Source organism: Bufo bufo, chromosome 8, assembly GCF_905171765.1.
Source record: "Bufo bufo chromosome 8, aBufBuf1.1, whole genome shotgun sequence".
Classification (NCBI taxonomy): domain Eukaryota; kingdom Metazoa; phylum Chordata; class Amphibia; order Anura; family Bufonidae; genus Bufo; species Bufo bufo.
In genome coordinates, this window is record NC_053396.1 from 164,355,300 (window position 1) to 164,376,627 (window position 21,328).

Genomic DNA, 21,328 nt, shown 5'->3' on the forward strand with positions numbered 1-21,328 from the left:
TGAGTGCAGACTTTCTGTTTATATTAACAACCTCTGTGGAATCACACAAACAAATGACATGCTGCAGATTTTAAGGGGTGCTCTTTCTCCTTACGTGCCTGTCGTAAGAGATCCAGCCGTGCAACAGGCGCAGAAATCCCTTTCACTTCTATGGGATCACCGCTACTCAGCCACAACCAGCTTCATTGTGTAGCCATACCCTTATGGGCCATAACTTGCCCCTGATGCCACCAGATGGAAGGCAACCCTATAAACAGGCCTTGAGACATGACTTTACTTACGGCACCCAAGTAAAAAAGCAAAGTGTACAAGAGATTCTACAAGACAGTCTAACCTCATACACGTTGCTCGTACTGTGTTACACAGACGGTTTCTGGCACAAAATCCATACTGTGCGCAGCCACCCTTAGGGCTCTTTCACACGAGCGGATCCCGTGCGTGGAATCCGCTGCGTGAAAGAGCCAAGCCCCGTTCCGGACAGCAGAGACACGGAGCAGTAACATGACTGATAATGCTTTGCGCCTCTCTGATCTTTTTACTACAAAATCACAGTGAGATAGATAAAGTGGTCACTGTGATTTTGTAGTAAAAAGGTCACAGAGAGGTACGGAGCATTATCAATCATGTTACTGCTCCGTGTCTCTGCTCTCCGGAACGGGGCTAGGCTCTCTTTCACGCGGCGGATTCCACGCATGGGATCCGCTCGTGTGAAAGAGCCCTTAGGTTTGGCTATGCAGCTACATTTCATGCAAATGTTGTCAATGGTGTTACAATGCGACACGCAACATGCTGCAACTGACGGGCAAAAACTCCAGACATGGAGGACTGTGCTGCATGTCACACGCAACATTCACTCCATCGACTTCAATATAATTTACGCAAATCACCTTGCAACTGTATTTTCACAGCCTAAGGGCTCGTTCACACGAACATGTGCTGCCCGTTGTCGAATTGCAGACCGCATTTGCAGATCCGCAATACACAGGCACCGTTCCGTATGCATTCCGCATCATGGATAAAGAACCTATTCACTTCAATGGGTCCGCAAATCTGGAGATGCGGAACGGTAGCACGGAACGGAACACTACGGAGTGCTTCCTGGGGTTCAGTTCCATGCCTCCACACTGCAAAAAGATAGAACAAGCTCTCTTCTTTTTTGCGGAAACTGAGGGATCGCGGACGCATTCAAGTGAATGGGTCCACGATCCCCATGCGGCTGCCCGACGGACGGTGCCCGTGCATTACGGTCCACATCATGGGCTTCACACGTTCGTGTGAACGAGCCATAACCCCAGATCTAAAATAGTTGTGAGAGGCGAGGGCTACAGGGCGACACAAAAATGTGCAACTTGCTCTTCCAGATTTTGTGTTGCACATCGCAAATTACGAGCAACTTTTCCGTCATCGACTTTAATGGAAGCCGTGCGAGCATCGTTTTCACAGCCAAATCACAGTTTGTGTCGCTCCACTTTTCTGCAACTTGGAGTCCCGCACCCATGTCACCCATTTAGACAAACCCCAAAAGCTTCAGGCAGGCAGCAACATTTCATGGAGAACCTCTAGATCGATATTCTGTTAAATCTTTTGTGAAGATTAAAGTTTCCGACACAACGTCCACACAAGGTTCATGATAGCAGGAAATACTGTTAAAAAAAAAAAAAAAAAAACACGCCTGGGAAAAGTCCATCATTACAGCTCCCACATGATTCAACAAGACACCTCGGCAGCCAGTACTTCACTACAAAGCTAATCCAATATTACATGAGAGCAGATTCATGATCTTGTTATCACGCGCTTGTTTTTACAGTCGCGCTGATCTCACATGTTATTCTTCATGTAATTATAAATTCACCCTATCAGTCTGTAATATGGCGTCCAGATACTACCACCAGCCCAGCGCCCAATATAAAGCAAACTAATGGGTACAAGAGCACCACCAGTAACAGCGCCACTCTCGTCTCTGGTCGGGCAGCTCAGTCTCATTCATTTAAAGGGTTCTTCCATTCTCAAGGTCATGGCCTATAACTAGGATATGCTAACACTTTAGGATGGGTGGGGGTTTGAGCCCCATTAACCCAGAAATGTTGAGAATGAGTTTTTGGGTTACCGGGGAACCACTGTGCAAGGGAATTACACCGACCCCAATTAGGTAGGATGGGTAGGAAAAGAATGTCAGGGGATTTGGCACCAAAGCAATGCCGTGGTCCCTCCATTCATTAAACGTTCGGGCCCTCATCGATCATAAAGCGCTTGCACATCCTACCAATCGGCAAAACCCTTTTTAACATAACAGCTGAAACTGGAGACACAACCAACGGACAAATGTGGAGCCTCTTCTAGATTGAAAAAAAAAAAAAAAAAAAGAACCTCGTACACCTATTTTAAAAAATTTTTTTTAAAAATTAAAAACGTAGGGATCTCTTTAGGATTTCTTTACTGCAAGACTGTAAATATTTTGATTTATGGTTGGAGCGTTCTGGACAGATCCTAACGGCTACAGGAAAATAAATGGCTACTCCTAATCCTCTCCATTGGGTGAAGGATGAAGGACAGTTCTTGCAGGCATCTTGAATCCCCATAACACTTGTGCCTTCCTGCTCACATGTAGTCTTGTGTATAGCGGTGGTTTGTGAGGGGAGGCAGCGGCACAACTGTCAGAGACTGAAGGTGCCAGCGACGCTCTGCCCAAGGCAAACTAACATACTTTTCTGGGTACATCTACATGCTCAAACTCTGTATCCATAAAATAAAAATCAAGAACCATACAATTAAATAAGGAGAAGCGGCCTAATTGGACGTCTGAGGACCTGTTCCACTAACGAGCACAAAACAATTCTGCAATTTGTCAGCACGGTATTTCCCGGAGCGGCAGGGAGAACGCAGCCTCAAGCACTAATGCGACGGCTCTCATCAAAGACTCTTCCGGCTCCAGAAGCCACATATTGTTTTGGTTACGAATCATCACTAAAAGTGAATAGAATAAACCACTTCATAAGCAAACAATGTGAAAACAGAACAAAACAGGGGGGGCTGGGTGTGGGGAAAATACACGGAGAAAACGCGTTCACATGTATAAAAACAGTGGAGTGCAACCTCGGGCTCCCCAGCTGTTGTGGAGCTATTAAGGGGACAACCACACGGCGCAGTTGTGTGGAGTCTGCGTACAGTGCACCCATACAGGCCACAGCGGGCTCTTATTACACCCGTGAGACCGCACTGTTCAGTAGCCTGCGTTAATGGCTGCGCAGCACCGTCAATACGCACGGCCATTAACAATACAGTCCCACTGAACAGTGTTTAACTAGAGCCTGCCGTGGTCAATAAGGCCTCGTGGTACTCAAACACAGAGCGGCCACATCACAAGCGCAACACGACCGTGCCGTGTGGTCGTACCCCAACTCCCAGCGTTCTGTGACTGTCTTTGCATTGCCATATTCTGACAGCCATGACTTATTTTTTTACTATAATTTCTTTCTACAGAGCTGTAAGATGGCTTGTTTTTTTAAAGTGTTTCTACCACCTCATTTTGCCCTAATTAGCTCTCAGACACTAGCGATCTGCTAGTGTCTGATCTACCTAACCATACTATTCTCAGACCTGTGTGTGGATCCGTTTCACTAAAAAAACGAACTTTTATTAATATGCTAATGAGCCTCTAGGTGCTATGGGGGCGTCTTTTCAGCACCTAGAGGCTCGGTCTACTCACATTGTATGCCGCCCCGCTCGTCCGTTAAGCCCGCCCATCTCCTCTTGAATGCCATCCTCCATCTGAGCCAGTGGACGAATTCTCGCGCCTGCGCACCTGTATTCGGCGCAGGCGCAGTGAATGTCTGACCGCTGCCTGCACAGACATCTCGGTCATCAGCGCAGGCGCCGATGAACGCGATAACGCACGGTAAACTGCGATGCCCCGGCCCGACTGCTCATTTAATGCGCACGCTCCGATATAGCGTTCATCGGCGCATGCGCGGGATTACGGACGGGAGGAGGAAGGTTAGAGAAGAGACTAAGGGTGGGCAGACGCCGCGGAGGAGGAGTGGCTTCGTATGAAAATGACCCAGGGGCCTGGGCACCGGCCGTTGTACCGCCGCCCCTGGGCACCTTCACAGCCTCATTTGCATCCGGATTAAAAGTGTTTTTCTGCACAACGATGCTAGCAGGGAACTAACGGTAAGCACAGTTTTAATAGGGGGGATGCCGTGGACATAATACTGTTATTAGGTTAATAGGGTGAATCTGCGTGAAAGACTCCCTTTAAAGGGTTTCTGTCACCTGTAAAATGGGTATTAAAGGGAACTTGTCACCTGGATTTTGAGTATAGAGCTGAGGACATGGGCTGCTAGATGGCGGCTAGCACATCCGCAATACCCAGTCCCCATAGCTCTGTGTGCTTTTATTGTGTCAAAAAAACTATTTTATAGATATGTAAATGAGGCAAGTAAGAAGCCCAAGGAGCTGTTACTAACGTTTCCGGAGCCCAGCCACCCCCATTGTGAAGGAGCCAGACACCGCCCCACATCCTCAGAATCTCCTTCTTGCTCCCCGACGTCACAAAGCTAGAGCGCCGTAATCTCTCGATGCGCGAGCTAGCGCATCCGCAGTGTCGGCATTGTGTGCTGGCATCAGCCTTCAGGGAACAAACTGCGCATGAGCTAGGTCACACATTTCGAGATTACGGCGCTCTAGCTTTGTGATGTCAGGGGAGCAAGGAGGAGATTCGGAGGATGTGGGGCCGTGGCTGGGCTCCTTCACAGTGGCCGTGGCTGGGCTCAGAGTCAGAGAACACTGGACTCATCTCAAGCATGGAGGAGACAGGACTCATCTAAGGTTAATTTACATTTTACACAATAAAAGCACACAGAGCTATGGGGACTGGGTATTGCGGATGTGCTAGCGGCCATCTAGCAGCACATGTCCTCAGCTCTATACACAAAATCCCGGTGACAGGTTCCCCTTAAGCTGGCTGACAATAGCGATGTGCTAATGTCAGCTGAACATAACTATATTAGTGCCATCTCACTGCCTAAAGCCTAAATATACTAATTAGCCTCTAGGAGCAGGATTGAGGGGGGGGGGGGGGGGGGGGCGACTTTGCACCTGCTCCTAGAGGCCCTGTTTGCCCATCTCTTTTTACGTCCTTCTCTTGATTGACAGGGCCAGGTCAGGGCTGCTCTCCTCCCGCCGGCCGTGTCGTAAATCTTGCACCGTTCAGTATTCGGCGCAGGCGCAGTGAGGAAGTCAGCAGTCGCCGAGCATCCTTCCCTCACTGCGCCTGAATTATGGATAATTGCTACTAGCCTTCAGTAAGGGTGCAGAGGGGTGGTAACCAGTTGGGGGGGTGTACCTGCACAGACTCCCTCTATCCAATCAGTGAGTCTGTGCAGGTACACCCCCCCAACGGGTTACCACCCCTCTGTACCCTTACTGAGGGCTAATAGCAATTATCCATAACTTCTAGTAGAAATAATAGCGGATGGCACAACATACAGACAGAACAGATGCTCCAGAATTGTTAGTACGTGGGGATTGCACGTAGCTATTAAAACAGACATGTCAGGAGCGGTGACAGGTCCTCTTTAAACTAAGCTCCATAAAGCAGGGCCTTTAGTGAATACAGGAGTATTGGAGGATATTTGTACAAGCGCACTGCCTGCCACAACGTAGCGCTGGCTCCAGGCCACACACAGAACTACCTTAAACTAACAGCATTTCCTCATCTACAAAAGTGCATTGAAGTTCCAAGTATTACCGGTCAAAGAGACCCATTGACTCGGGCTGCACAGCGAGCCAAGAAGGCACCTTCACTGGGAGACGTTTCATGGGTCAGCCACAGGATCAGACACAAGCTTTCTGTGCAGCTGCAGAAAGCCATATTCACACTGACAAGAGTACAGAAAAGAATCTGCTCTGAAGAACTTATTTCTAAACCTGTAATGGAAGCATAAAGAGCGAGAGATGTAATAATTCTCTCCGGACAGGCAAATGAGAAGAAAATATTCTGCCTCGTGTGAATCTGCCCTAAACGGGAAAACGATTTCGGCAACTGTTCTATGCATCTGAATGGGCCTTGCAGAAACCTAAGCGCTCGCCACCAAGTATAGGACATTGCGGGGTCATGGCATGGACATACTGATGCGGACAGCGGACTGTCCGCTCTTTTGCAGCCCCATTGAAATGAATGCATCGGATCCAGATTTTGACACTACAGTCATGAGCCCTAAGTGACATCACGGGGTGGGGGGCACCTGCTTCAGTGCATCACAGACATTGCCTACACCTCTGTAGAAGAAAATCCGTAGGGTCATTTACATGGTAAGTCAGGGTAATCATCGGGTACAAGTGGTTTGTTCAACAAAAATGGCCACTTGTTTAGCCACACTCACGTGTAAGATGAGGATGAACGATCACTACTACGATCATTAATCCACATACAGATTCATAAACCGCTTACACGACAAACAAGCATTTATCTACATAGTCAGGTGATTGGCAACACATTTACATGGGTCAATTATCGGGAATGAGCGCTTGTACAAATGTTTGATAAAGTAAACTATCCCAAAACTCGGCTCACGTAAACAGCCCCCATCCCTGCTCCCTATTGGGAACACATGCATGCTCGGCTGAGTTCAGCTGGGATAAGAGCAGCTTTTTTCAAGACCATGATAGAACTTTTTGGGGTGTCACTACATAACGAGGCGGGGGCCTACGTGTTTGCGGCTGGACTTTGCTTATGCCCTCGGTTTCATCGTAAGACATCCTTGGTTTCTGTCTTCCATAAGGAGCACACGCACATACATGGCTGACAGGAATGCTGAGGGAGATAAGGGGATTACAGGCACAGCGACAAGGGGAAAGGGAAAGCTGACTTGCCATGAACTGGAGTTCTCAATTAACCCTTCATTTTTGTGTCATTTTCATGAAAAATAGTGAGTTTTTTTTTGCTGGAAAAATCTGCCATGAAACATTGTTAACAAGTCTTATTGGTGGCATTTTTAAGTCAAACATTTTACTTGCCCTTTTTTTCCATACGTTTTTTTCTATAGGAAGATGCCTGAAAAACCGCCACACACAAAGCATACTTCAATTTATCCAAAAAAATAATAATAATAATAAACACACACATAACAAAACAGGAAGTAGTCTGAAAAGGTCACGACAAACGTTGGGAGGATGTTTTATCATTTCCCGCTGCATCTGGCTGTGGCATTTTTTACCCCCCAAAAAGTACTGCCAAAAAAACTGCACATAAACTTTAAAAGTGCCTTTACGCAGTCCAAAAAAAGCATACAATTTGGCAACAGATGTCGGGGAGATAAGGAGTGGGCAGTTAGATTTCAACATGGCCAACCCTTTTTGGACCCTAGTCATGTTAAATTTAACAGTCAGGTCAGTTCACAAGGTGGGATTTTTTTCCCACAGCGTGAATACGTTTTCTGAAAATCTCATCCACTTTGCTCATTCTATAAACGCTGCACATTTTCCACACAATTCAGCAGCAGAGAATCCACGCTACATATGGCCCTACCCTTACGGCCAATATGAACTTTGGGGGTCATTTACAAAGGCCAGGCTGATTCTCCCGCTGGTGGAGGATGCGCATAATTTATGACAAGGCGTGCGCTACGGCACTCTCCGAGTGGACTCGTTTTTTTGCCAACATTTTCACCTATTCGCAGGCATGAATGTTATCAAGTTTTCCAGGCCGGTGTTCCAGCCTCAGCGCCCTGCACTCCCAAGTGGTAAAAACATCTGTGCAACAAAATATGGTCGCACATGCATTTAAAAACTTGCAAAAAGTGCCCTGTGACTTTTTACAAAAACTGGAGTAGCGATCTTTGTAAATGACCCCCAACATGCATTCACCATGTTGATGGGCATCTTAACACTTAGAGGTTCTCTGGGAATTATCAAAATACTTAAAAATTACTTTTTTATAAATATATTCCCAAATGCCTTTCATTAGTTGGAATAGATTGTTTTGTCTATGGAGCAATCAGGGGAAATAAAATGACCGCCGACTTATTAGTACACACAGAACCTGTCCTGATCACACAGGAGGACAAGTTACACTGAGGTAAAGAGCTGCCTCATCCTCCTCCCTGCTCTGCTTGACAGGGATTATGATCCTGAATAGAGCCGATAAGAACTTTAGCTGAATCTCTGTAGGAATGGAGTTCACGAGGAGGCATGAAGTACAGACTGTAGTAATGGAGACTGCATACAAGTGCTGCTGCTCATTATCATTATCCTCTTTGTCTTTCATGTCTCCTCTAACTCCATTCCTACAGAGATTCAGCTTAAGATCATATTAAACTGTATTCAGGATCATAATCCATGAGAAGCAGAGCAGAGGATGAAGCAGCTCTTTAGCTCAGTGTTATGAAGTAACTTGTCCTCCTGTGTGATTAGGACAGGTTTTGTGTGTACTAATAGGATGGCAGCCATTTTATTTTACCTGATGATAGCTCATTTTGTCTATGGAGCAATTATAACTAATGAAAGTTATTTGTGAATATATCTATGATAAAGTAATATTTAAGTATATATATTTTTTTAAATTCCCGGAGAACCCCTTTAAAGACCAAATCGCTGATGTGCAAACAATTCTGCATTGTCAAGGACAGAGCTCAAATTGCCACTAATGTATTGATAGTCTATAATTACAGCTGGATCCATAAAGAGCCCCCGTCAGATTCTGTAATAAGTGCTGGACACAAACAGCATGTTAAATGGTAAAATGCCAGACTCCCTGATGAAACCCAACAGCCCACGATAGTCAATGGGTTGCGGGTGCTGTTAGTTTCCGCCATTTTTGTTGTTTGTTGTACACAATCATTGAACTGTACACAGGTATCCTGCTGCATTTTTACCATTAATATCCATGCTCAGCTAGGCAAACATACATACAGAAATAAAGCTGGAAGATGGGCCCTTCTGGTCCCACAGAAATGAATGGAGCAGCCGTGCATAATATGTGTGACCAGCCGGTTATTTCAGTGGGGCTGCAGAGGGCACGGGCCTACCAGCGGTAGGACCCCCATTAATCTAATAGTTATGTCCTATACTGTGGACTGGGAATAAAACTTGAAAGAACAGGTATACGCCTTTAAAAAAGGAGCATTCATCAGACCCAAAAGACATAAGATCCGCCACCAGCATCAAGTCTCTAATAATAAAAGGTGTGCCTGCTTTACACAATCCTCATCCATACGTCCTGATGGGGAATATGGAGTAAATAAAGTCAGTACCCACTAGCAGCCAGATCGGAGAGCTGCTCTTTAGGCTGAGTTCACACCAGCGTGTCCGGATAAGGTCCGGATGCGTTGCAGCAAACCCGCGTGAGTAGGTACCCAATTGCAGTCAGTTTTTATCGCGCGGGTGCAATTTGCACGCGCGTGATAAAAAACTGACTGTGGTACCCAGACCCGAACTTCTTCACAGAAGTTCAGGTTTGGGTTCGGTGTTGTGTACATGTGATTGGACCATGTGATGTGATGTCACCACCAGCTCATGATTAAAGAAGAAGAGACCGGCAGCTACGCGATCAAGAGGAAAACTCACCGTTAATTATTTTCTATTTTTTAACCCTCAATTGACCACCTACTAAGCATTCTGTATAAGGGAAAATAATACAGTGAATAGACTGTCATCTTAACAACCATGCGTGAAAATCGCACCGCATCCGCACTTGCTTGCGGATGCTTGTGATTTTCACTCAGCCCCATTCACTTCTATGGGGCCTGCGTTGCGTGATAAACGCACAATATAGAGCATGCTGCGATTTTCACGCAATGCATAAGTGATGAGTGAAAATCACAGCTCATGTGCACAGCCCCATAGAAATGAATGGGTCCAGATTCAGGGCGGGTGCAATGCGTTTACCTCCCGCATTGCACCCGCGCGGAAATCTCGCCCGTGTGAACTCAGCCTTAGGACAAGGTAATGCAGACACGCTGCCCTCCACTGAACTGTATAGGAATGCTGAAGAGGAGCACAGAACGGGTCCCAGCCATCTCCTGCAGTCCTACAGGGATGAATGGAGCAGAAAGCAATGTGTGATCACCGCTCCATTCACTTTGGGGACTCTAGCAGCTCATTTTTGTGATCGGTGGGGTTCCCAGCATGAGAAAACCACTTTATGACCGAAAGTCAGGATCTTTACACTGCAAATAGCAGTCCGCAATGCACCGGTACTGGCCGTTTGTGGACCTATTCACTCTAATGGGTCTGTGATCTGCAAGATGTTCTATTTTTTTTGCAGTGCAGAGTTACGGACCGGAATTCCCACGGAAACGTTCCGTAGTGCTTCCAATCCGTGTATCCGCTACCCGCAGTATCTTGAGGATTGTGGACCCATCCAAGTCAATGAGTTTGCATACATGATATCGATATGTAGTGCACGCAGCCGGAGCCCGTATATTGCCAAACTGCTGTTTGTGGCCCGCAATCCGAGCACGGGCACACACATTCGCGAACAATGAGCACTAAATATGTATTTAGAAAATCCACACCAAAGAAAAGCACAAACTTGCAGTATTAAACTGCATCAAATCTGTCAAAAACCACAAGCAACAAATGCAGTTTTTGGTGCGAACTTGGCATGGAAACTCACAGAAGTAAACACGGAGAGTTGTGCCCGTACCCATGTGCAGGTAAGTTGTTTATGTTAACACTCCCATTGAAGTCTATGTGGAACACCATTGTCTAAGGTGTGGCACTGATATGGATGAAGACAGGACATGGTTTTTGAAGCCCCACTGAGATGACTGGGTCCGCATCCGATCCGTAAAAAATGTAGTTCAGAAGAGGAGCAAAAATACAGTTGTGTCAATAAGGCCTAGAGACTGCAGAAAAGGCTCTGATTTTGATTATAAAGAGGAGCCATCACCTCTAATAACCCCATGCAGTTATGGTTGTGGAGCATTTGTCATGCCACCATCGTGCCGTTGCTTTTTTATCCCTACTAGAGGCTTATGAATAACCTGCAGAGAGTCTGCAATAGCATCCAACTGGGTGTTACCCACTGGGGGCACGTTCCTGCCCAGTGGCACTTCCATCAGCGCTGCCAGTGTCAGACTGTGCAAGAATACACTCCCAACTGGTAGCACCCCGATGGACGCCATTGCAGACTGTTGCCAATTCATTTACAGGCTTCTAACAGGAATAACAGAATGGATGCTCCAGAATTGCAGGCCACCACTAATAACCTGTAATAACCTGCTAAAGCCTTATTCTCACGTGGCAGTATCTCGGTCAGTATTTTGCATCAGCATTTGTAAGTCAAAACCAGGAATGGAACCTGTACTACATGGAGACAGGAGAAATGGAAAGGTTCTCTCACTGGCCCTCAGGCGCCACACCAACAATCATTTTAAAGAAAAAGAAAATAAAACATGAGAATGTATAACATCGCAAATGTACGATACCCACGCAGTTTCAACCAAACCCTATGAATCTGAAAAACCATTATAGTATAACACTATAGAGGAAGTCTCTTACCTCTTCCATAATTTACATTCAAAGATCAAAAGCAACACGTCCTTTGTATGTAACCATTTTAAAAAGCACATCTGCAATATCCAGTCCCCATAGCTCTGTGTGCTTTTATTGTGTAAAAAAACTGATTTATACATATGCAAATTAACCTGAGACGAGTCCAGCGTGAAGGAGCCCAGCACCGCCCTGCATCCTCCGAATCTCCTCCTTGCTTCCGACATCAGAAAGCTAGAGCACCGTAATCTCGCGATGCGCAGTGTCGGCAGTGTTCCTTCCCTGTGCTGGCATCAGCCTCAGGGAACGAACTGCGCATGCGCTAGCTCGCGCATCGCGAGATTACGGCGCTCTAGCTTTCTGACGTGGGGGAGCAAGGAGATTCGGAGGATGCGGGGCGGTGCTGAGCTCCTTCACGCTGGACTCGTCTCAGGTTAATTTGCATATCTATCAAATCGTTTTTTTGAAACAATGAAAGCACACAGAGCTAGTTATAAAGATGACAATGAGGTCACTATGTAAGTGTTCTGTTGGTTCCCTAGTTAATGTGATACTTTGTTTCTTGGACCAGAGGGTCCCTTTCAGTCATTTTAGGACGTGTCCAAGATTTCTAATTCGTTTGGACAACCCCTTTAAATCCACAGTATGTGACTTCATGCCCGAAAAGACAGACTTGAGCAGGAGACAAGGATTTACCAAGGCTTTCTGGCCAATTTGCACAAGAGGCTGCGCCTCTGATATGTAGGACTGTAATGCTGCAGTGCTATGAATTTGCCAAGTTATCAGGACACGAAGCAGGCTCGGGAGAACGGTACAAAGCGCAGACTGTCATAGGGAACACCCGGCCAGTATAGCGCCCCCACAAGATACACATGGAAGACCATTTCCAGCAGATAATTACTAAGCTGCATGCTCTACACCGCTCGTGGACTGTGACCTTATAGAGAGATGACAAAGGGACTCTCAGGCTTCATTTACTGGTTACGTGCGCACAAGGTGACAAAAAGAGGAGAAAAACCAGAACAGAAGGCGAAGTTATCAGAGCTGGAAGACAAATCAAGTAAAGGAGCTGATACTGCACTGGTATGTCATTTCTGGACTGTGACCTTGAAAGTCAAAGAATTTAGGAAAAATACAGGTAATCCCACACTGCTCAACATTGCTAAGCAGTTTCCCTGACTCCGCACAGTCTTTTCCATCACCTCTAGATTACAGATCTGAGGCCAAGAAACCTGCTTCCTGCAGTCACTGACGCAGCACTGCTTACCGCTGATCACTTAAAATGCGCCAGTCACCTCCTCACAACTCCGGGGACTTTACTATCTGAGGGGGGACTATAGACCTGTCCATTATCTTCCCCATTCACAAAGCTAAGGCTACTTTCACACTGGCGTTTTGGCTTACCGTTCGCGAGATCCGTCATGGGCTCTCACAAGCGGTCTAAAACGGATCAGTTTTGTGCTAATGCATTCTGAAGGGAAAAGGATCCGCTCAGAATGCATCAGTTTGCCTCCATTCAGTCTACATTCCGCTCTGTGGGCAGCCACAAGGAGATGTTATACTGGGCGGGGGGCAGCCACAAGGAGACGTTATATACTGTATGAACAAGTTTTGACCCCCCCCCCCCCCCCTCAGTATAATAATGTCATGTTGCTCATGAATGGAGGACTCCTTATTCCCTAATGCCTGCTATTATAGATCAGTGTGCAGACTGCAGGCAGGACAAGGCCGCAGAAGACAGACATAGCACCTTTATGTATGACACCCGGGCCGGTTCTATTCTATGTTTAGGCCTCCTTCACACGGGCGTCCCGGATTTGCTCCGGGTGCGTCGCGTGTGCATTGCGGGAAACCCTCGCGAATGCGCACTCATTCATTTCTATGGGGCCTGTATTGCGTGAAAAACGCAGAATATAGAACATGCTGCGATTTTCACGCAACACACAAGTGATGCGTGAAAAACACTGCTCATCTGTACAGCCCCATTGAAGTGAATGGGTCCGGATTCAGTGCGGGTGCAATGCGTTCACCTCACGCATTGCACCCGTGCAGAATTCTCACCCGTGTGAAAGGGGCCTTAAGGCCTCGTCTCTCTCACTCCTCGCAGGCCAAACTATGTGTGTGGAGTTGGAGAGACTTTTCCCGCCTGGCTGTTGTGCTCGCCTCTGCGGTTATCCAATTCAGACATCGGTGGGCAGCAGACATGAATATGGGGAGCTAGGAGGAGTCGGGCAGCCGCTGCAGGCAGTAATGTGGCTGTGAGTACTGTTACGCAGGGGCCAGCGGACACAGATTTAGAAGCTGTCAGCGCACGTGACTGCTTCTATGACGTCACAAAATACCACGGTTATTAGGAAACAGCGATATCTCACTAAGAAATACTCATATATAACCAGTTCATATAGAAAAGGTAGGAAACTGCAGAGCTCACCTTTGTTTGCTGATGGGAGGCACGGATAAAAGCCAGGACTTGGCTGAAGCAATGTGAAAAAAAGTGGAATCCAGCTTCCCATAAAAACTATATCTTTATTTCTTTAGCGGTAAAAGCATATCCATAACACCAAAAGCCTACGCGTTTCGAACAGTAAAATATTAGTCCTTAATCATAACCAATAGCATAGAAAGTAAAGCAGTACCACATTAAACAATTGTGCAAAGTAGCATAACAAGACCAATACAGACCACGAGTAAGGAAGGGACACCAACCCAGACGTGCGTTTCACCTCGCACCCAAGAGGAAGTGAGGCGAAACCCTTCCTTACTCGTGGTCTGTATTGGTCTTGTTATGCTACTTTGCACAATTGTTTAATGTGGTACTGCTTTACTTTCTATGCTAGTGGCTATTGGTTATATACACTGCCTGTCCCAAAACAAAAGTCGCTGCAAAAATAAAAATAAAAGTCACACACTAATATTTCGTTGGACCGCCTCCAGCTTTGATTACGGCACCCGTTCGCTGTGGCGTTGTTTCGATAAGCTTCTGCAATGTCACAAGATTTATTTCCATCCAGTGTTGCATACATTTTTCACCAAGATCTTGCATTGATGATGGTAGAGTCTGACTGCTGCGCAAAGCCTTCTCCAGCACATCCCAAAGATTCTCAATGGGGTTAAGGTCTGGACTCTGTGGTGGCCAATCCATGTGTGACAATGATGTCTCATGCTCGCTGAACCACTCTTTCACAATTTGAGCCCGATGAATCCTGGCATTGTCATCTTGGAATACGCCCGTGCCATCAGTGAAGAAAAAATCCATTGATGGAATAACCTGGTCATTCAGTATGTTCAGGTAGTCGCTGACCTCATTCTTGGAGCTCATACTGTTGCTGAACCTAGACCTGACCAACTGCAGCAACCCCAGATCATAGCACTGCCCCCATAGGCTTGTACAGGAGGCACTAGGCATGATGGGTGCATCACTTCATCTGCCTCTCTTCTTACCCTGATGCGCCCATCACTCTGGAACAGGGTAAATCTGGACTCAGACCACATGACCTTCTTCCATTGCTCCAGAGTCCAATCTTTATGCTCCCTAGGAAATTGAAGCCTTTTTTTCTGGTTAGCCTCACTGATTAGTGGTTTTATTACGGCTACACAGCTGTTCAGTCCCAATCCCTTGAGTTCCCTTCGCATTGTGTGTGTGGAAATGCTCTTACTTTCACTATTAAACATAGCCCTAAATTCTACTGTTTTTCTACGATTTGATTTCAAACGTTTAAGTGATCGCCAATCACGATCATTCAGGATTTTTTTCCCGCCACATTTCTTCCTCAAATACGATGGGTCCCCACTATCATTCCAGTTTTTAATAATGCGTTGGACAGTTCTTAACCCAATTTTAGTAGTTTCTGCAATCTCCTTAGATGTTTTCTCTGCTTGATGCAGGCCAACGATTTGACCCTTCTCAAACAGACACTAACCTCTTTTCCATGACCACGAGATGTGTCTTTCGACATGGTTGTTTAAGAAATGAGAAGCAGCTCATTGCACCAGTTGGGGTGAAATAACTTGTTGCCAGCTGAAAGATAATCGCCCATGCAGTAATTATCCAATAGGAGGCTCATAGCTATTTGCTTAGTTAAATCCAGGTGGCGACTTTTTTTGGGACAGGCAGTGTATGCGAGTATTTCTTAGCGAGACTCTTAGGCTGAATGCACACGGACATGAGCGGTCCGTGGTATCCCGGCCTGGCATCCTGCTGACAGCAGGAGCGCACGGCGTCATTGGTTGCTATGCCGCCGTGCGCTTCATGCCGCCGCTGCACTACAGTAACACACTGGTATGATCTATACGAGGGTATTACTGTAGTGCAGCGGCGGCATGAAGCGCACGGTGTCATAGCAACCAATGACGCCGTGCGCTCCTGCTGTCAGCAGGATGCCAGGCCGGGATACCACGGACCGCTCATGTCCGTGTGCATTCGGCATTAGTATAAGCCAATGGCCTTGGGCATTTGTAATATGATAGTGGGATAACTTTTGTTGCGTCGGCATATTGTACTATGTGCAATCTGCATATACCTTACACCTGACTTGTACAGTAATGATGTACGGATTCTACACAGGTTTTCAAGACTTTGTAATGCTGACAGTAGTAGTTCAGGGGGGACTCATTCTTGTCACGGCATTATCCTGTATTGCTGCTATTATGGGTATTTTGTTATACATTATGTATTTATCTTTTAAATAAAGAATTAATTTACAGTATATGTGTGTAGAATTTTTGGTGAGCCATTGTACATTACCACACATATTGGTTTATTGGTGTTTTGCTAATATTGGTTGATCAAAACAGCGATATCGCCGTTTCTTAATACCGTGGTATATCGCTGACACCGGTTTACCGCTCAACCCTAGTATCACACTTCTGCCCCTTCACTTCTGTGCGAGCGCCGCTGCCTTCCCGAACAGCTGATCGTCGGGGTACCCGGGTGTCAGTATTAAAATCTCGGAAAATCCCTTTAAGGAGTTCTCCACTTTGAACAATCCCTACCTGTTAGCACAGTCCACTAACAATAAGCTGATCATAAAGGACCACTCTGCTGACAACCTCAGCAACGAGCGGTTATCTGTGGGAGGACATGGCAGTAGTTGTGTTCAAACTCCCTGCAGCGCCACCACAGGGGAAGTGAAGCATTACAGTGCCCATTCAAGTAAATGGGCTGTCTGAGTAACGGAGACTAGGACTGGTCCTTGACAGAGAGGTTATTCTTAACTGCTCTCCATCGTGGCCGAGGGATGAGGATCCTGAACAGCAGAAACCCCATCCCCCGAGGCCTAGATCATAGTATGGACTTAAGCTATAGCTATGTTATGGTAATAACTGTGTGGAAGCTGCACAGAACACTATATAGCACTGCCGTTGTGAGTGTATACTCAACTCTAGACCAAAAAAAGAAGTTTGGCAAAGAAACATTTGAGAAAGGGCTTAACCCTTTGCAGATCGTTAAAGGGTCATTCTCCAAGTTGTTCTAGATCTTATCTGCTGGGAACCTGTTGAAATAAAGAAAAATAAAACCCCTCACCTTGCAGATCCTCCTCAGATCTAGCGCACTACGGCTCCGTCCTCTTCCCAGGTTTGCAGACGTGACGTTCCGTATACTGCTGCAGGCAATCACTGGCCTTTAGAGGTCTGGTGCCGTACACCACTTAGTACAGTGATCGGCTGCAGCGGCATATGGGATGTCACTGCTGCAGCCAGAAGGGAGCAGTGGCCCTGGATCGGAGGGAGCACGGAAGGTTAGCTATGCTCTTTTCATTGTTTTTACCCCCTTTAACAAACAGCTACATGAAGATCCCCGAGTGGAGTGAAAGTAATACAGTACTGGGACAAGGTAACAGGGGAGCGCCCATTTTTAGCTTATACCGTAGATAAGAGAATATCCTCACTGCACCAGCTACATCTGACCCGACACATACAAAAGGGACAAACTCAATGTAGCAAAACATAATGCTTGTCAATAAACCCAGGTCTGCACCAAACTGCAAGACACAAAAGTCAAACAATGACAAAACAAAAGACGCTACATATTACAAGCCCTATAAACACACCAAGGTCCTGATAAGGGCTGTGTCACTGTGCATGAGCCCTAACAGGAGGCACGTCCCCGCCGTATAGCTGAGGCCTTACCACAATTCACCAAGGCTGGAGAGCAGAGCAGTCAGACATCTACAAGTGAGGGCAGCAGATGACAGGACAGCCTCCTAGGACACGTAGAGAAGGCCACAGATTTCCTGCGCCTCGGGCAACCACATAAGACTCCTCTACTAATGCAAGTGTCAGAAACCTAGAAGATCCAAACCAGTCTGAGGACGGCGCTCATCACTACCAGATTAGTGTGGATATCTGTACCTGATTAGCAGCAAGGCCCAATAATCTTTTGATTATATATATATAATAAATTTTACAGCAGTAGCTGTCCATGGATGCGATTTAAAGGGCAGCTCCCCTTTAAGAAGTCTTCTGGTCCGTTGTAAATACCTCAGTGTGGATATCTGAACTCGCCCAATAGTCTGACCATTTTTCGCTTCTACATTTATCATTTTACAGCAGGAGCTGTGCACAAGAAGTCTTCCGACTTATCAGATATGTCAGTGTGGATACTGGAAACCCAATGATCAGCAGCGAGGCCTAAAAGTCTTTCATTATTTCCACTTCTATATGTATCTATATCCCCTATAAACCAGGAGCCGTGCATAGACTGTTCAAAGGGGAACCTTCCCCCTTCAAGAAGTCTTCTGATCTAATGTAGATATACCAGTAAGGATATCTGAACCCGATAATCAGCAGCAAGAACCAATAAGGCGTCGTTCACATCAGCGCTCAGCCTTTTGGTTCTCCTGGCCAGTTATAGGAGCAGGAGAACGGAAAGGACGGATTCGGCACATAACGGAGCCTACGGACCCCATAGACTATAATGGCATCCGTTATGTTTCCGCTCAGAAGATGATTTTGAAGCGGAGACAAAAGTCCTGCCCGCACAACTTTTGTCTCCGCTCCAAAATCATCTGAGTGGAAACCTAACGGACCCCATTATAGTCCATGGGGTCCCATAGGCTCCGTTATGTGCCGAATGCGTCCTTTCCGTTCTCCTGCTCCTATAACGGATCAGGAGAACGGAAAGGCTGAACGCTGATGTGAATGAAGCCTAATCTGACCACGTCCACCTCTACACACACAGACATATTATCATTTTACAGTAGGAGCTGTCCATGGATGCCATTTAAAGGAACGCTCTCCCTCAAGAAGTCCTCCAACCTGCTGGTCCATTGGATTACTGAACCCGATTAGCACAAAAGCCCATCGGTAATGGGCCACAACTTCACCCACGACTGTCCGCTCACACTTTCGTGGCTGCCGTGGCCCCTTCTTTACCGGCCTCGGTACCGGACCCTCCGAACAGTCATCTACTGACATGGATCAATGACATACCCTCAGATTATTACCAAAGTGAAACTCCCCTTTAAGTCTCCCCATAAGCAACCTACAGCAGGTGAGCCCCAGTGCGGCCACAGAGGCTGAGGAAACAACATGCACTTCCTATGTGTGACAACTGCTGCAGGCGCACACTGCACAATGTCAGCACAGGCACCGGACACGTCCCCTCCCCGAGGCCCTCTCACCTGCATCCCAGGCACTTGCACGGCTACCGGGGAATGAGCCATGGCGACGTTGAGGCCTCCTGCTCCGGCTGTAGGCGAGAGGAGGGCTGTCTCGCTGGGCTCCCGGACAGGGCCCCACGCGGCTTACAAGGAAAGGCTGCGCTGCGGAGTGCTGCCACTATCCGGCTGTGAGCATGTCTCGGTGCACGGCGGGGACGGGAGGAACCGGGAGAGCTCAGCAGGCGAGCGGCGCCATATTGGGAGAGGACGGGAGGCTGCGGCAGCTTCTTGTGCGCAGGGTGGAGCCCGACTAAAGCCGGTCACGTGGGGGCGCCGGTGACGTCAGCGACGCTCCGCCCTCCGCCTGAGACGACGTCGTCATTTAGTGCTGGAGGTAAAGGTGACACTGAGAGGCGGCGGCCGTGTGCCCCCAGGCCGGGAGGAATGGCCGCCGCCGCCTCCGAGACGACAGCAGCCTGCTATGTCATGGCGTCGTCTCCATAGACTTCTGACTATTAATACACATAATCCAGTATACAGTGACGACCGAAATTAGAGAACAACAGGCAATTTCCGAAATGTCAAGGTCATATGTGAATGTAGCCTAACATGAGTAAAATAGCAGTATTATTTTATAAATTGTATTTATGCTAAAGCACAGAATAAAAATGTAAATGAGATAATTGGAAAAGAGCACTGATCACAGAGAACACGTTCAGATAGCGGCCGGATATTGGTGCTAATTTCCTTAAAGGGGTATTCCCATCATAATCATCACTGTTAAATCTCTTAATCATTTGACAGTGATCATTTTTGTAAATATATTTGATTAACCAATTCCCACCCTTTAGGAGAAAATTCATTCCCACTTATCTCATTGTTGTCATTCTGTCTCCCCTGGTTACGGCCACCGCTCTTCTCCAGAATCCCTTGTGGCCGCGCTTGCGCAGAAGACTCCTTCTTTTCTCCCGGCCGGGCCGCTCGCTGTCCTGAATGCGCACGCTCCATGGTGACTTATCCCTGGCCAGAATAGTACAGAGCCAGGAACGCGCGCGCCAGCTCTGTACTATACCGGCCAGGGATAAGTCACCATGGCGCATGCGCATTCAGTCCAGCGCGCGGCCCGGCCGGGAGAAGACGTCAATCAAGATGAAGCCCGCCCCCAGCCAGAATCCAGGAAGTGAACGGCGCGGTGGCAGCAGGTAAGTATGAAAAGGCGAAGTGGGAGGATGACCCCTTTAAAGGGTTTCTGTCAGCTGAAAAATGGGTATTAGGCTGGCTGACAATAGTGATGTGCTAATGTCAGCTGAACAGAACTATATTAGTGCCATCTCACTGCCTGAAGCCTTTATTGAGAAAAACAAACTTTTATAATATGCTAATTAGCCTCTAGGAGCAGGGGAGGGGGGGCCCGTTGCACCTGCTCCGAGAGGCTCCGTTTGCCCACCTCTTTTCACATCCTTCTTCTCTTGATTGACAGGGCCAGGGCAGCGCTGCCCTCCTCCCGCCAGCCGTGTCTACTAAGAAACACTCGCGCCTGCGCCGTCCCATTCAGTATTCGGCGCAGTGAGAGAAGGACGCTCGGCGGCTGCTGGCTTCCTCACTGCACCTGCACTGAATACGTCACAGTGAGGAAGCCAGCTGCCAGAGAACGTCCTTCCCTCACTGCGCCTGCGCCGAACACTGAACGGGACGGCGCAGGCACAAGATTTTCTTAGTAGACACGGCCGGCAGGTGGAGAGCAGCGCTGCCCTGGCCCTGTCAATCAAGAGAAGAAGGACGTGAAAAGAGGTGGGCAAATGGGGCCTCTAGGAGCAGGTGCAACGGGCCCCCCCCCCCCCGCTCCTAGAGGATAATTAGCATATTATAAATGTTAGTTTTTCTAAATAACGGCTTCAGGCAGTGAGATGGCACTAATATAGCTCTGTTCAGCTGACATTAGCACATCGCTATTGTCAGCCAGCCTAATACCCATTTTTTAGGTGACAGAAACCCTTTAATGATCTGACAAACCCTATTTAACTGGCAGCCTAACTTTCCAGTTTTTACTGACTTTGCCAAAACGGTGTGCCGTTCCAAAGTGACTGAAACCCTCCGGCAGCAGGTTCTCCAGATGAAGGCCAAAGGGGTGACCCTATCAGCCATAGCAAGAGAAGTTGGTCGTTCCAAGTCTGTGATTTCTAGAATATTGCATCTTTTCAACATCACAAACTCATTCAAGTTCCCCAAGAAGG

The 21,328-nt window shown here is 47.3% G+C and overlaps 1 protein-coding gene across 1 annotated transcript in view; it reads right to left on the reverse strand.

The window, feature by feature from the left end:
- STK26 (serine/threonine kinase 26) overlaps positions 1-19,404 on the reverse strand; it is an 89,032-nt gene extending 69,628 nt beyond the window's left edge. Inside the window, exon 1 of the mRNA XM_040406094.1 lies at positions 19,116-19,404. Within this exon, the coding sequence (XP_040262028.1) occupies positions 19,116-19,157 (42 nt within the window). The 5' untranslated portion in view covers positions 19,158-19,404. The remainder of the gene's footprint in view (positions 1-19,115) is intronic.
- Positions 19,405-21,328: the final 1,924 nt, after the last annotated feature.